General features: G+C 36.1%; 1 protein-coding gene across 1 annotated transcript in view; it reads right to left on the bottom strand.

The window, feature by feature from the left end:
* Positions 1–17,500, bottom strand: part of LOC122245867 (muscle calcium channel subunit alpha-1) — a 349,394-nt gene that overhangs the window by 27,053 nt on the left and 304,841 nt on the right. Inside the window, 5 exon segments of the mRNA XM_086531207.1 lie at positions 9,409–9,492; positions 12,716–12,985; positions 13,583–13,784; positions 13,915–14,061; positions 16,935–16,987. Coding sequence (XP_086387333.1) covers positions 9,409–9,492; positions 12,716–12,985; positions 13,583–13,784; positions 13,915–14,061; positions 16,935–16,987 — 756 coding nt within the window.

Genomic DNA, 17,500 nt, shown 5'->3' with positions numbered 1-17,500 from the left:
ACAGAGAAACTCACAATGCATTTCCTTTTAGATATGTAACTAAGAGATGCAACATTTGCAAAATAATTTATTCCCATATGGCAGTATAAGGGCAAAGAAAGGATGGAAAGAGAGAGAGAGAGAGAGAGAGAGAGAGAGAGAGAGAGAGAGAGAGAGAGAGAGAGAGAGAGAGAGAGAGAGAGAGAGAGAGAGAGAGAGAGAGAGAGAGAGAGAGAGAGAGAGAGAGAGAGAGAGAAGAGAGAGAGAGAGAGAGAAGAGAGAGAGAGAGAGAGAGAGAGAGAGAGAGAGAGAGAGAGAGAGAGAGAGAAGAGAGAGAGGAGAGAGAGAAGAGAAGAGAGAGAAAGAGAGAGAGGAGAGAGAGACAGAGAGAGAGAGTACGAGAGAGAGAGAAGAGAGAGAAAGAAGAGAAGAGGAGATAGATAGATAGAGAGAGAGAGAGACAGTGAGAGATATAGAGAGAAGAGAGAGAGAAGAGAGAGAGAGAGAGAGAAAGAGAGAGAAAGAGAGAGAGAAAGAGAAAGAGAAAGAGAAAGAGAAAGAGAAAGAGAAAGAGAAAGAGAGAGAGAGAGAGAGAGAGAAAATATCTGTCAGTGATGGAAGATAAGCCACTTGACAAGCCAAGTAAGCCAAATCATTTATCATTCTTAAAGAGCAAGCAAAAGAATAATGAAGTCTAAAAGTAGAGCCTAACAAGTGGGTATTTTGTGCCAAGAGAGGAAACTGATTATGTATATAATAGTTATAAAGGAGTATAATTATAACTGGGGAAGGAAGGGTAAAATGATATCATAACCTTCAAAAAATAGAAATAACTGCATTAGTAAATGAAAATTGTCATAGTAATGATTAAAAAGAAACAAAGATATACAAATGTAAGAAAAAAAATACAATATATAAATCCTTGTGTAATGAAAGACTGATTACACAACATAGTGAAGAAAGATAAGACTGAAGAAATATACGGAAATTGACACATGTCAATCACTAAACTCTGGAACAAAGAGTAAAATGTATGAGCTGAAAGAATAGACCTGGAGAAGAAATACACACTGAGGTGTTTGACAGATGTAAGGAGAGGAGGTACAGTACATGACAGACTGTGAAGGAATAAACACAGGAAACACTCTAAATAGCATCAAGCTATATTGTGACAAACTACAATGAGGAGGTAGGAAGAGAAGGCCACTATGACGCATGACAACGAAGGAGCGGTTACTTTCTACTCTACGATGAGGGAGCTCAAACACAAGGGTGGACACCACCAACGCCACTGAACAAGACATCTACGTATGGATAATAAGAGACTTTAAAAATGACACTGAAACCAACCCAATCCGGTGGGTTCTCTTGCTGGAACGTTTTGTAGTAGATGGGTACCAAAGGTGAAGATGAAGCATGAAAGAGAAAAGGGATGGGGAAAAGTCTCACACTGTGGAATGGAATAGATTAGCTAGATGGGGTTTGGAAAAAGCCTTTGATCCAGTCCTGATGGCTTGTGCATATGAACAAGAGGCTACATAGACTGGATGTATGTTATCTGCCCTAAAGTTATGTCAATTTCCTTATTGGATAACCTGCATCTACATTTTCTATAGTAACTCCATATCATCAAAAGTACACATGTTGCTAAAAGATTCATTTTTCTTCTGAGATTTCTTATGATCTATTTTAACATTAATTCTAAGAATATGTTTACTTAAACATACATACACATGCACAAAAGTGTGCACTCATACTGGTTTACACTTACACTAAACACTCACACTCACACACGCACATATATGTGTATGTATATATTCACATATAATAAGCACACATACAACCATACACACAGCTAAGCAATTAATGCATGTGTTACATGCACTGATAATTGTATCAGAATAATTATAATTCAAATAGTAAAAATTATAGATTCCAGTATAGCAAAACTACACGACATTTATTTGTTTTGGTATATTAATTTTGTATAACTATGACAATAGGAATTTACTTGGAAAATATACTAGAAGAAACAATGTATCCATACATTTCTCTCTCTCTCTCTCTCTCTCTCTCTCTCTCTCTCTCTCTCTCTCTCTCTCTCTCTCTCCTAACTCATGCTTCTAAACATGTCCACAACACAATAAAGAATATATAAATAAAATCTATTCTTGTATGACATACAGTGATACTACGCACTAAAATAGAATCTTCCCCTAGAATTATAAGCATGACGCAGTAACATTTAAATAAGACTATATACTGTAAGATTTTTTTTTTTCAAGAGCATCCCTGGCTTTGAGTGCTCTTTGTTTCAAACTTCTTATGCATGTAATAAATATTCTTTGATTGTCATCATTATGCAGTACCAAGGAAATTTCATCCATCTGAGACCTGTGAGTATTTTTTCACCCTTATAATACATTTCATTACACGAAAAACAATCAGTTTGATTTTCTGATCTTGAATTTGAAATTTTTCCTTAGAGAACCTTCATAGTTGAGTGGTTGAACTAACTCCTTTCTTAATAGTATGTAGAAAGTGCTATAAACATTACATAAACTTTTGAATAGCAAAACCCAACTGCTATATCATGGAACAAAATTTTAAAAGCTATAAAAAATTGTTTTACTTATGGAAGAGGAAAAAAATAAATATTTCCCTTTCCAAGTGGAAATATTCTTACAGTAAATAACCCTTCAAAATTTCCAAAGATCATATGTAAAAAGGGATAAAATTGAAAATGATCACCATAAAAAAATCAAATAAAAATTTAGTTCTATGGGGAAAATTCTACAATAAAGTATGTTTACAAGCTCATGAGCAGCACCTTTGGTTGTTGCATAATACACAGAAATATACAATAATACATTCAGATGGACCACTTGGTTGCTTAACAGACACAATCCAATACAAGAAATAATACAATCAAGTCAATTAGGAACTGCACAGTAATGCACTACAATACCATAGTACAGTCAGCAGTCTCTGAAATTATACAAATATAACCACTAAATGCAATACCATCTTTCAGTGGGGTAAAAAGTGTGAAGAGGAGAGGGTTAGTTTAAATCTACTGAAATCTACAGCACAGTTTAGAGCTTACTGTGGTGCCAACATAAGACGAAGAATATGATGTTCCAGTAACCATGAAGTAGTTTTTAAGCAGTGCCAACAATAGGCATGGTAATGTGGTACAAATAAACTGCACTAATATTTTTGGTACCAACCCAAAATTATGAGAAACAGTTCTGCATTCAGTGTGGATGAAAATAGCAAGACTTTGGTGCTCAAGCACACAAAGAAGCAGCAATTCTCAGCATATGGTAAATCTACCCGTGGGGAGTCCATCACATATGAAATCATATTCAAAAGCCTCAACATAATAGTCTTTCTGAGGTAGGAAACTCCTTGTCGCATCATGACTTATTCTTCTATGATGAGAGTGGTATCGAGAAATCCATTCCATGATATGTTTATGTGTACGATGCTCATCATGAATTGAAATTGGAAGAGCTGACCTATCATCTTTCAGATAATGGCATCATGTTTCTACTCTTGATTAGTTGATTGAGGCAGGGGACATGACATTAAAAAATGTATGCACTGCTGGCAGGGATGTGTGCCTGTCATGAAATATGGGACTTTATGTTGAGCAAGTTTATGCTGAACATGTGGCACTGTCTTCTCTCTGGAGGCAACATAACCCCAAGAATATTTTGTGGTGGATTTCATAAGGATTCCCTCGTGTGATGTACAAGGTGATGTTGAATCTTCTTGAAAAGAGGTAGTAATAAAGCTGTTGTCACATTGTGTATGGTATCTATATGTACATCATACCTCAAGCACACATCTGAGACTTTCTCCTAACCCATAAACTGCAGAGTGCCTATTTTGTTAGTACTTGGCAGTGCCTATGTTGTGGGGAACACCAGTCTGTCCTTTCATGATCACAGTAAGGAAAAGATGACGAATCATAGATCATGAAGATGCCGATATTGCCAGACAGAAAAATACCAATGTGAAATAGCACATGGTTACAAATCACTCAGGACAATTATGAGCCTCATTTTAAAACAGAGCTCTCAAAAGGCAAAATGCAGTGTGACACTCAGCCAATGAAAAGGCATAGAACAGTTTATAGGTTAATAACAAGTTTCGCTCTAACAGTATCATGTGAGAAACTCAACACATATTCTTCCACACATCTTAATGCTGCAGTTTGTTGTATACATCTAATAAGAATTTGCTACATAGAGAATGGTCAGTATCAACTTCAGATACAAAATCATAATGTTACAAGTTTTGTAATCTATAACAGAGCACGGACAGTTTCTTAAAGACATACATGGGCTTTATTTACCTGCTGGTGTATTAGTATATCAAGATGAATACGTGATTACAATATTAGCATTTCTTTGCCCCCAAGTACTTCTCTTAAATCTAAATATTAGATTTCTACACTAAGGTTTACTTTCCAGATGATGCTATGCACAACCTGGTCCTACTTCTTGGATATGCTCCTTCTTGATCAGCAATGTTACTAATAGCATAACAGCTGTGCTATGGACATACTACTGGGAACCGCTAGGCGCATGATTTTGTTGAAATTATCAAAAACCTAAACCGAGTATCCAGTTCTGGCTGAGACAATGGAAGATTAGCTGAAGTCATTTGGTTTGTTTGATGTAAAGTGATATTGGCTAGGTATCTACTTCCCCTAAAGCTGGCTAGACTCACTAATCACTCCTTAATAATATAGACCAGATAATATACTCAAAATAAAATGAGACAAATTGGCCTCTGATTGAACTACCACCAAATCACTCTGACTACAATAATGGTATGATAAATAGATACTGATGATAAAATTAAACAAAGAATGGCACTTTATCATTACTCATGTTTTAATAACATTACTGTAGACCACTAAATTAAATCTGTATTTACATGAAAAAACAAAACAAAAATATAACTTATTGTTACTGTGAGGATAGAGATATCTTCAGAACAGTAAGATAGAAGATAAATCCATTATGGAAAATATCAGAGAAATGTGTTCAGTGTCTGTCAAATCTAAGATGAGAGAAAAAGGAAAGAAAGGAAAGTTTCAAAATATGGTTAGTGTAGAGTGTGAAGTATAAGAAGAATATATGTATTTCCCAACAATAGAAGATCTTTTCTATGAAGGGCATTCAAAATGTTTGCAGAAAATCACTGCGAGATAAAAATATCTTACACTTTCTCAGCTATTGTGTTAAAACTCCCAAGAAGATTGCAGTATACAAATGGATTGCTTGTTTCATATTTGGGTGGCAAAAAGTTGAAGAAATGAAAGTGGAAAGCTTAAGTGCAAAGATTATTGCAACAGTTGTTTGGGACCTATGAGACATGTTAAAGAACAAAAACCTCTGTGTATTATGAGACACTTTTGTAAAATTTCCATGGGGCCGTAGCATTGAATGACCAGAAGTCTATAATCTATAATCAAGTCCTGTTCTATCACAATAATACTTCAGCCCATTTATCTAATCTTGTGAGGTCTTTCTGGGGAAAGTTTGATGGGAAACTATGTATCATGCAGCATACAGCCCAAATCTGGATCCTTGCACTGCAAAGACTTTGCAACAATGGGTGAAGATATGAATGCTAAGACTGTATTTAAATCTGAAGACCTTGTTTTTCTTAATAGAAATATGTGAAAACAATGGAAACATCATTTTCAGAAGTGTCCTGACTTAAAAGTTATATATACTGAAAAATTCATAATCTTTCAAGTGTTTGTTTAGTTTTATTAATATTTTCTGCAAACTTTTTCAAAATCAATTTTCAGCTCTTTTGTTTAGACAGTATCAATTTTGTACAATAAAAATACTAAAAAGGACAAACAAAGAATCAAAAGCTGTACTAATCAATCAAAAAGTTCCACCATCAACACCAGTGCTACATCATACGAGCCAGAAGACAACATAGTTAAAGCCAAGATTCCTAGAAAAATTACCATGTGAACATTGCCTACTTCATTTCACGTGTTTCAAATACTAGATTTTTTCGATAAAGAAACAAAGAAAACGATTTGGGGACTTGCCTTCAAACAGTGCTAAAATACTAGTGACTAACAAATGTATTTGTAGCAAACAAAATTACATCTTCACTGATGAAAGATCACTTTAAAAAAGCACAAATGATAGAGCACAACACATCTATCTATCTCCGACTTCACAAAGAAGGTCATTAATATTGATATGAAATATGTGCCAACAACTGGTATCACAAAGACGGATTCATACTGTGCTGGTAAAGCTTCAACCGACTGACAATACAATGGCCCCAAAACGACGTAGTAAAACACGAATAGCAGTACAGAAATACTCATGTTATTTAGTACATACTCTTAATATAGCATCGCATTCATACAAATGTATTACAAAAGCAGCACAGTAACATTGCAATAGTAGCACATGTTGTGTAAGGGTACGGCAAAAGATATCTGTGATATACTTTGTCTGAAGCCCAATCAGAAAAATATACTGTGTCCACTATATGACATAATTCTGACAGCATTACAATTAGAATGCAATATGTAACACAAAACATTACTTGTGCTAAGGTTCATATGTGCAGTAAGGGGATTCTTAGAGAATAATGTGTATCATCAATGCAACCATTAGCATAGTGCAATGGAAATATAACATCACATTCTATAGGAGTGGTGAAGAAATAGAAATAATGTAATAAAGGGGGATATTTTACCAGAAATAATATAATGAAAGGGAATATTCTACCATGTCAATATTGCAATCATATTCTGATGTATTACTATATTTACTTATGTTTGTATTGTATGCTTGCAATGAAAGTAATGCAGTAGCTAGACAATTATACAGTACCATATGAGACACAAAAGCCATATAACAATAATTAAAAAGTCACTGAAGTCTTATGTAAATATGAAAATCACTTTTGGCAAAATATCTTTACAGCTATACTATATATAGGCATGAAGTATAGATGTAAAAATAAACACGCACACACACCCATCCACTCACCCACCCACCCACACACCCACACCCACACCCACATGCACACACACACACACACACACACGCACACACACACACACACACACACACACACGCACACACACACGCACACACACACGCACACACACACGCACACACACACGCACACACACACGCACACACACACGCACACACACACGCACACACACCCATACACACACCCATCTTAAATAAAAGGTGTCAAAATTAAAGTATTTCCCTTCAGCATTTTCAGCACAATAAGTATAATAAATAAATATTATCATGGCAGCATTAACAAAATACCTATTGTTACTACTGGCTTAAGTGACGAAGTGGACATATATAACTGCAATGGCTACTGCACATAAGTTTTCATATTTTGTACTAGGTATAAATTGTCTGACGACTAGTAGAGATTACAAGGGCTGAATTGGTTCATGCTGGTTTACTTGTCTACAAGTAAAAGACCTCTAACTACATCAGCTTTCTGTTATTTCTGAGTTCAGACAGATCAACCATTTTGTAATGTCCCTGAAGTCAAAGACCTGAATGCAGCAGTGAAAATCTGGAGTAAGATACTTAAAGTTAATGGACACTTTAAGGGTATTAGCTATATGTCTGTTAAAGAACTGTAAATGTAAACAATAACTTGGTGGTATACTTGGAATACTGCGTACAACAAGCCAGTCGGCACAACACAGGTAAAAAAATATATATATATATACACAATGCTACAACCATCCAGCTTGCACTGCACCAACACAATAATATACGGAGCTCAGTGTTTACAGTGAAGTGAGCTTGTACAGCTCCTTCTCATCAGGTATGCAGGCCCACACAGACAAACCTTTCTGTCCGGGTAGTATTCGGCGGCCATGCTCTCTGCCGCTGCCTGCGCCTGATTGCTCACTAGTTTCTGGTGGGGAAGCTCATGTCAGCTCTAAGCTCTGGGTTATAGCAAGGTTACTACAGCTGGGAGACAACTTATTAACAGTAACTAACAAGGCCATGTCAGCCATCCTTGGTCAGCCACCTGGCCTCAAGAGAAAGCACATGCCAACAGTTGATGAACTCAAGTCCGTATCATACAGATTCATTGTAGGCTGGACACCTTATACAAATAAAGATAAAAAGAAGAAAAAAGAAGAAAAATTTAAGAACAACAACATACCTTCCCTAAAATCAGAAACTAATGAAATTTAAACCTTATACACCTTAAAAGATCCTCTCTAAGGTTCTGAATAACATGTGCTTCCTCCCTATTTTCAATAAAATGGTAGAGTTAACGATAAAAGCTGTCATAAAGACCTGACAGGAGGTTGATAGTTTTTGGAAAAAAGACTCCAGTTTCAACATGCAACCAATCTTCTGAACAGCATGATGAAGTGTAGGGTAGAAGCAAGGGTTACACTGGCTGGAGTAGTTGTTAGACTTGTAAATATTTCCAACCTACCTTACTGCATCAGAAAATAACATTTAATTTCAAATGTTCACTTCCGTGATAGCATTGGCTATATCCTTTTTTTTTATATTAAACAAAAAAGTGATTATTTTGTAATATATGAATTAGCATTTCCCACAGTTTCTTTGTTTATCTGGTAAATATTTTACTTTCTTCAAAGCAATCTTGTTTCAGAATGATATCATCAAATATACAGATATTGTAAAGGCAGATATTGTAAAGACTACTATTAACTATAATTTTGCTCACAATTCACATTTCAGAAATGCTTCCATTGTATGTAACTGTCCATCCTGACAAATATTTTGAACACATAATCTAGATAACACCTAGTGAGAGCGGAACTAAACACCAAATTGATCATGCAACCTACTCAAAGTATCTTTTAGTGGGTTGTGTCTCCAAGCTAGCTTTTTTTTTACTGCTCTCTATGAGTGCTACCTAGATAAAAGGTCTTCAATATTTGTTAGGGAGGATAGCTATGCAAGTCTCCCATTATCTTTTGTTTGGTGAAAATTCAGATTTTTTAATCTATACTTTTTTTTTATCTGAAACCTTTTCAATAGGGTTCATCTTCTACCCATTAATAATTCTGCAATTATTATGTGTTAATGTCTGAGTTATAGAACTATCACTCACTCCATAATATTCACTCAAATTAGTTCACGGTTTTCCATGTTACTTAACACTTTTCAGTCAATCCTCAACACTTTTCACTAGCATAGATACTGTTGACAAAAGCTTTATTAGCCTATACATCTCATGGGTAATGTGGACAATGTGTTGATGTAAGCCTGGAAAATTTTAAAGAATGATTTTGATGTCAACAGAGTACGTTAGTATAGAGCAGGGGTTTCCAAACTGGTGCATATTAACTGAGCACATCTTTTGAAGGACTTGAGGGTTGAATCCTGAAATACTTACATTGACCTCTGAGTAGACGATATCAATGAAGCTGCCAAGCACAATGATGAAATCAAACACATTCCACGCGTCGCCAAAGTAATACTGCAAACAGTACAGAAAGTGAAGAACTGATTAGCTACGAACAAAACCTAATCTACTTGACTACCAGGCTGAGGCAGGCAGTCATAGTTCTACTGGCATGGCCAAGAACTGCTCTCAGTGACAAGGACCAGAGTCATAGTGGGATTTAGGAGTTTATTATGTATATGGTGAGATGCTGGATTTAGGCAGCAATAGGTGTTGCTGCAGGTTGGATGGAGAATACAGGATGAATGAAGCAGATATGAATATTTTATTACATAGGAGATGTAATTTTGAGCATTAAATATCCAATGATAATTTTTAAGGGTATAGTCTGTTCTTAATAATAACAGATCAAAACTCTGTTTCTGAGGAGTCAAAAGAACATCTCCTGTACATACTGTTAAGTTAATATTTGGAGGACACAGCTACAGCAGCCTCCCACTGAAAATAAAACTTGTTAACAAGTCTTACTGCAGTTTAAGGTAGTTCCGAGCCCAAGCTACCTTGCTCGAAAGACTACCATCATCATACCCTTTGAGAAGCTGCCACATGGACAGTGTGGGGAAGGTTGCCTACTCTCACCTTTGAAGTGTCAGATGTTAAAATCAAGAATTGTGAAAGATAAGAACAAGAGGCAACAGGAAAAATCTGGACTTTCTCAACCTCAAGTGTTTTATCGGTCAGGTGGGCAAACCTCCCAACATTTAACTGTTTAGTTTTGCATTCTTGTAGCCATAGTGTTATTGTCATCAGTCCCTACAGCAGCAGCTACCCTACTAATGCTGTCATGAACTCTGGTACGTTCTCTTACAAACCTCCAGCTTGGAGTAGGCAATGTCGAGTATACTGCCCAGCACCACAAAGAAGTCAAAGATATTCCACGGATCTAGAAAATAAAACTGCAAAATGGCGCAGAGGATGTAAATAAACAGGGTATTACTATGGATCTTTAGTAACCTAAGTCATCAAAAATAAAATGTCAAAAAGGTGACTTTAAAGCTGCAATGACAAAATAATACCCTTTTCTTTATTTGTTAGTGCAGGGGATGAGGGTGCAGCTAATGGCAAATGCTGTGATGTTTCCTCTTGTTTATTCTGAATGATGTCTGTCAAAGCTGATGTGTGTGGCCTTCCAAGATTATTAAGAGTGACTTTTTTCAAATGAACAGGAAACATAGTTATGAAGAGAGGGGCATATATTACATTTCTATCACTATAATGAACAAAGTAACTTGGTGGCTATAAATTGACAACTTATTTACAATCAACTGTAGTAACAGATAAATAATAACCTTATAAAAATACTACTTGTAACAAATGGAATAAAGAATTTGAATCTAATAAAGTGAAAAATATCTAAAACACAGTGTCGTAACTTTAGCACAAAGAATGGGCCAACAATGTGTTTCTATGTTTATCATATGCTGGGGTTATATGGTACTAGATATGCACTAAATAGAAAAACAAAATTTCAGATGAAGGGGAATATTTTAAAATGCAAATAGGTTGCTAAAAGCTTTTGGAGTTTAGATGGTAATATCAATGACAATATCAATAATATTGGCACACTCTATATGATATAGAAGTAAGTTCAACTTTCCTTCTTTAATATTCTTGTGCTGTAATGCAAACTCATGTACCCTTTTCTTTTATTCATATGTGGTGTATATTAATATTGTAAATAATTTAGTTTGTCACACAATAGTCTGCTATCAAGTAGCGATAGCTAAACCTGCGTATATTTGTCCCAAAAATATGTAAATAAGAAAGAAAAGAGGCAGAAAAAGAAAGAAATTCAGCAATTTTACATCGTGAAAAAAAGTTATTCACATTCTGGTAATTCCTTCAATGACCTGTAATGGAAAATTACATTTTAGATATTCTAACAGTTTTATCAAATTATTCTGCAGCAACTGGAGCAGCCTGGAATTAACAATAAAAGTAATCATGTTAATGGATATATGATGGTTTTCAATAATTACTTTGCTTCATCACATAAAAGTTGTTCCTATTCATGGAAAAAGAAAGAAAGAAAACAAAATACTCCCTATACATCTTTCAGAATGAAGAAAGCAGTCTTGCAATACCCATCTGCAAACTAAAACTAAAGTATATCTAATAGACAAGAAGTAATAGTCTCTGATAATCAGGGCTGAATTTAGCCTATCATATTAGGGTGGGCTGGTAGAAATAACAGGTAAAAATAATAGGCCAGCAATTTGGCGTTAGGTAACCCCGTTATTAGAGCAATTGGGTGGGTGAGATGCAGTTCATTTGGAAGTGCTAAGCCTACCCCTGACCATTGGAAGTGCTGGCCTTACTGAAAATTCAGCAGTGATAATGTAAGAAATCATTAACCAAACAAACAAAGAGAGAGAGATGTATCATTACTACAATAGGTCCCAAAAATGATTTTTTAACCCAATGACAATGAGGTGGTTTTAGCTCCGCCTGGTCCTAACTTTGGGGTGTTTTGAGCTATATGCCCACTTTGGCCACAACCACCTGCCATGCGCTCAATCACTTAATGTGCCGGCTATGCAAAAAGCCATGACGTGATCTCCCATCTCTGACGGCAAGTACTGCCACCATATGACGTGATATCATGTCACCTGGCATTAATGGGATAAAAGTGAAGTGGAGTTGGACACATAAAAATAGCTTATGTGGAGTTTGTAGTTAACCCTCCATGTAAAATTTGGTACTAAACCAAAACCTCGATACAAACAATCACATGATCCTCCATCCATAATGTCACAAAAATGAAAGTAATCAAACTGTGCCAAGTAAAGGTAAAACAAGAATCTATTGTCTTTGAAGATTAACAATTTTAAGAACAAACAAGGGACATCACTTGCTTATGCAGCTGAAAGGGGTTAATATATGAATTAAATTGGTAAAATTTCTGCACAAATTAGACACCCAGCTTTTCTAAGGGTATTCTACTACTATTCAAAATATACTAGTGTTCTTCATCTTAACTTGGCCTAAACAAAAGACCATAAATCCATAAGATTCAGATGATAAACTAAAAAGAAATTCTTTCCTATAACTCACCAGTGTAGCATTGTGACTAAAATGGCAATTAACATAAAAAAAAAACTAACAAGACCTATCTAACAGTTTAAGCAAGCAAACAAAAAAATCCTGCATAGACTCTAAAGAAAAAACAGATTCCTTATGAAAGAAAATAAAAGAAAGAGAAGGAAAGGAAAACAAAACAGAAAACAGAAAGGATTACCTTGAATCGGAATGCCATAATCTTGAGGACAAACTCAAGGGCAAAGACAGCTGTGAAGATGAGATTGAGAATATCAAGGGCATGGGTGTAGGCCTCTGGCTCCCCGCGGAACTTCATAGCGAGGGAGACCGTGTTCAGCATGATTAAAGTGAAGATTGCGTATTCAAATGGCTGTGATGTCACAAACCACCAGATCTTGTACTGGAATCTGTTCTTGGGAATGTAACGCCGCACGGGCTTGGCCTTCAGTGCAAACTCTATACAATTCCTCTGTGGAAAGAAGAAACATGGAAGGGATAATCAGACAAGGAAATATTGCATGATGATATCTTTGTGCTCTCAACAACATAAGGTATTTGACAGTTGACTTCTTATAGTTTTGCTATGCCCTTTCACTACACTTGCACTCTCCCTCTTCTTATCAAAACAATTTCATTATTTCTATTGTTAGTTAAAGATCACCATAATCAATTTTCTAATTTTCTAATGGTCTAAATATTGCCTAACTATGATTATCTTCTTTATAATAACCACTCCTTTGCTTTATCATCTTTCCAAATACTCCAATTCTTTACAACATTGCAGACTATAGACTACATCACATCCTTCTTACTACAGAATCTCTTTACCTGATATTATCTTTTGTCTCTTCACTTTTAACCTGCCCCAAGACAACAATTTCATCAGTGTATATTAATTTAATTCCTGAATAACCACAACTTTTTCTCTGCTTTGAAGATTTTTGCCCATCCCCAGCTCAAACTTGGCCCACTCTACCTTCTCTAATAGCACTGAATAACTCCATCCATATCACAATATCTTAGTCCAACTGTATTTCTTTTTGATCCTTTCAAATATAACACATACCTGATTTTTATCTAGACAACAGTTCTTGTACTCTTGCTCTCCCTCGCTCTGGAAGGTGACAATAACAAAACCAACGAAGATGTTAACCATGAAGAAGGCAATGATAATGATGTAGATGATATAGTAGATTGCTACCATAGGTCGGTAGTTATGTACAGGACCCACATCCTCTGTGTTGGAGTCGATAGAAACATACAGCAACCTGAAAGTAGGGTATAGTTATGTACTAAACATAATATCAATTACATCTTTCAAACAATGGTACTCCAAATAATACTGTAAGATCCTATCACAGTACTTGCAATAAACTAATACATAATTCCGTGACTTACCCGGGCCACCCCTCAAAGGTAGATACCGTGAAGAGGGTCAGCATTGCCTTGGCCACATTGTCGAAGTGGAACGAGTTCTTCTCCCAAACTCTCTTTTCCACCATGGGTTTGTTAATGTCTCCATCCTGATAGACAATGTATTGGCCCCTGGAGGGTAGCAAAGCAGAGGTAGAGAGTTGAAAGACACCAACAGATTACACTGAATTACATTATGAAATATATAGGAAAGAAAGAGAAGGGAGATGGAGGGAGAGAGAGAGAGAGAGAGAGAGAGAGAGAGAGAGAGAGAGAGAGAGAGAGAGAGAGAGAGAGAGAGAGAGAGAGAGAGAGAGAGAGAGAGAGGGAGAGAGGGAGAGAGGGAGAGAGGGAGAGAGGGAGAGAGGGAGAGAGGGAGAGAGGGAGAGAGGGAGAGAGGGAGAGAGGGAGAGAGGGAGAGAGGGAGAGAGAGGGAGAGAGGGAGAGAGGGAGGGAGGGAGAGAGGGAGAGAGAGAGAGAGAGAGAGAGAGAGAGAGAGAGAGAGAGAGAGAGAGAGAGAGAGAGAGAGAGAGAGAGAGGGAGGGAGAGAGAGAGAGAGAGAGAGAGAGAGAGGGAGGGGGAGAGAATGTGAGAGAGAGAGAGACAGAGAGAGGAGATAAATAGATAGATCTACACAAGAAGAGAAAGACTGCTGTATTCATGAAACTATAGGTTAAATATTATGCCGATTTACCACTCATGAGAAATGTTAATCCATGCTTTATTACTTTTCAGATAAGGGCTTAATAAGAGATTCAAAACAATAGTGACGGTCAATTGGAAATCTGTAGTAACTAAGAGAGAATCTGAAGTGTTTGTGATCTGCTTCTGTATAAAACATATGCTAAACATTTCCTTGAATGCATTTACATCATCAAGAACACAATACATGATGCTAAATCAGGCTGCCCAAACTGGAATGTTGTCCATAGTAATGGCAAATTCATAGTAATATGACTATAAACTGTAAATAATGAGAAAGAGAGAGAGTGCACAAGATATGCGGGAATATCTGGAAGAAAACGTAGTAAAAGCGTGAAGTCTGTTTCTCTTTGCCCTTGTAATAAGTATCATCGGACCTTCTATGGCCTTCTTTCAAATTACTGCTAGAGATTGTATCAGTTAGACAAAGATACTGCTAAATACTGTATATTATAAGTCAAGATACTCTTATGTGCCAGAAGTAAATTCCAAGTACAAAAAGTCACACACAAAAAATACCATAGTACCAATGTTAAGGAAAAAATACGCAATGCCCCAGCATGTCTGTGTAGATTAAAAAACAATGTCTCATTCAATGTAAATTAAAAAAAGGAAAATCACAAGTGCAAAAAAATCATAAGAAAGGTTCAGTGTCAATTAAAAATGGTAAAGAGAAAGGAATAGAAAAGAAAAAAGAACAAAAATGACTGACAGGAAAGCCTCTGAAGGCTGGAGACCTAAGTGACCTTTTATAGTGAAGGATAGAATGACCTTCCAATACTAATTCCAAAGGAACCAGGATATAACCTGGTGTCGGTGCCTGTGAAGAAAAGCAAAGGCTTGAACTTGGGCACGAGGAAACCTCCTTCAGTATCTAGGACACAAGAAGATCATACGGAAATTTCTTCATCTTAACAATTCTGAGATGCAGACAAATTATATGAGCTGCATCACATTTAAGTCATTATCATAGTATATCCGCAGATTGGTGTGTTACAAAGTCTCTGCAACCACAGAAGCTGAAGGGACTATGATGGCATGCAAAGTTAAATCACAATCATTGGGAGAGAATGTAAAATGGAGCACTGCCCAGATTAAGTTTGAGTGCTCTGTAATCTGCTTTATCTTGCAATCACAAACATGAAATGCTGTGTTACGGAAAGAGTATATCAGACATTCAATTGTGAAAGAGACATCATATCTTTCAAAGAATAATGCTTCATTTATCTTAACTACAAATGGTTCTATTGGTTCAGTTTTATGTTGCATATGATGCTGTAAATTTTGCTTCTTACAAGCATTATGTATGAGATAGAACTGTGCAAATTAACAATATGCTCATGCAACAAATGCCATTATATCAGAAAGACCACAAGAGGGGCTCTTGCTGCAATAAATAAGTTTATAAAGCTCATTCTTGTTCATTCATGATCAGTCTCCAGTGTCCTATGGCCTCCTCAGGCCCAATTGTGATACCATTGAACCTGTCCTTAGCTGAGAAATAATCAGTTTTACAATTTGTGTATCAATGTTTTCATTAAACTTCTGCTAAAAGATTTCTTAAGGAATTCTCCATATTGAAAAATGGTGGAACAGTATGGTGTTATGTCTTCTGTTTCTGCTGTTAATATGTATCTATTTATTATACTTATCAGCAGAAGAAAAGCTAATGATTATACTGAAAAATTAAAATCATCAATCATTTTACCTGGAGAGGTAATCTTGCACATGACATTCCATTACCGATTTTCCTTACAAGTATGATCCTTTGAGCTATTTGGGTTTGACTTGAATCAAATATCATAATGTAATGTAAACAAACAGCTTGAGCAAGCTTGATACAAGTGCAATAAGATTAACATTTATCAGACAATGAATAACCTGGTCACATGTAGGTCCAAATAACTTGTTCCCTGATCAATCAATATTAGAATACAATAAAGTATCAAACCATAAAGAAAAAGTAAGAAAGAGTATGGTGATTACATTCTGGTTCACGCAGACTGAACCCTGGGCCAAAATGCCTGCTCAGTTCAAGATAGCTGTCACCATATGGCAGGTGAGGCGAGCGCAGCATGGGTCAATATGGTGGGAGCAATTAGAAGAAAGGAGCAACTTTTGGTGAGGCGGGGGCACGCGTGCGGGGTTACTTACGACGCAATGCAATGCTCTACTTACTGACACTCCTCCTCGACTGATTTGGAAATATCATTGCAACTGAAGAACTTGCCCTAAAAGATACAACGACGCAAATTAATTTCATATTTAATAAATGCTTAAACATATAACCATGAGACACTTACCGACACTCTGATTCCAAGGCCTTTGAACGATCGGTGCATCGGAAAAACTTGCCCTGGACAGCAGCACAGAATATGCAATGTGCAAGGTTAGACATTATAATAAGAGGTAACCTATTATACCATCATTACAATTGATAAGTAAATGGTATAGCCTCTTAAAGCATAATACTTATATCTGATTTAATTACTTTGCCTGTAAAAAACATCATATCTCATTGACTCTGAAAGCTACAAAGACTCATGTGAAGTATACTTATTAAAATATGGGAAAATATTATATGAAAGACTGAAATGAACAAAAGACTTTAAAGTATATTTCAGTTATTCAGAATAGTCCTAACTGACTAGATGACAACATTGCTGCAAAAACTTTAATGAAACATTATTTCCAGATGTAACATAGGAGATCCATTAATAAATTATAAAGTGAAGCTAAAAGATCAGCTCACAGAATAATCATAGGGGGGAAATATAGAAATAGATATACAGACTTCTAGGGAAGACAAAGGCTGTTTCAACAAAACAGTGACAAGGTGAACAGATTGAACAGTGTAGGAGAAACAAAT

Source organism: Penaeus japonicus, unplaced genomic scaffold, assembly GCF_977035675.1.
Source record: "Penaeus japonicus unplaced genomic scaffold, GWHDUDI00000001_assembly GWHDUDI00000035, whole genome shotgun sequence".
NCBI classification, from domain to species: Eukaryota; Metazoa; Arthropoda; class Malacostraca; order Decapoda; family Penaeidae; genus Penaeus; species Penaeus japonicus.
This window is presented reverse-complemented; position numbering and strand designations above follow the sequence as displayed.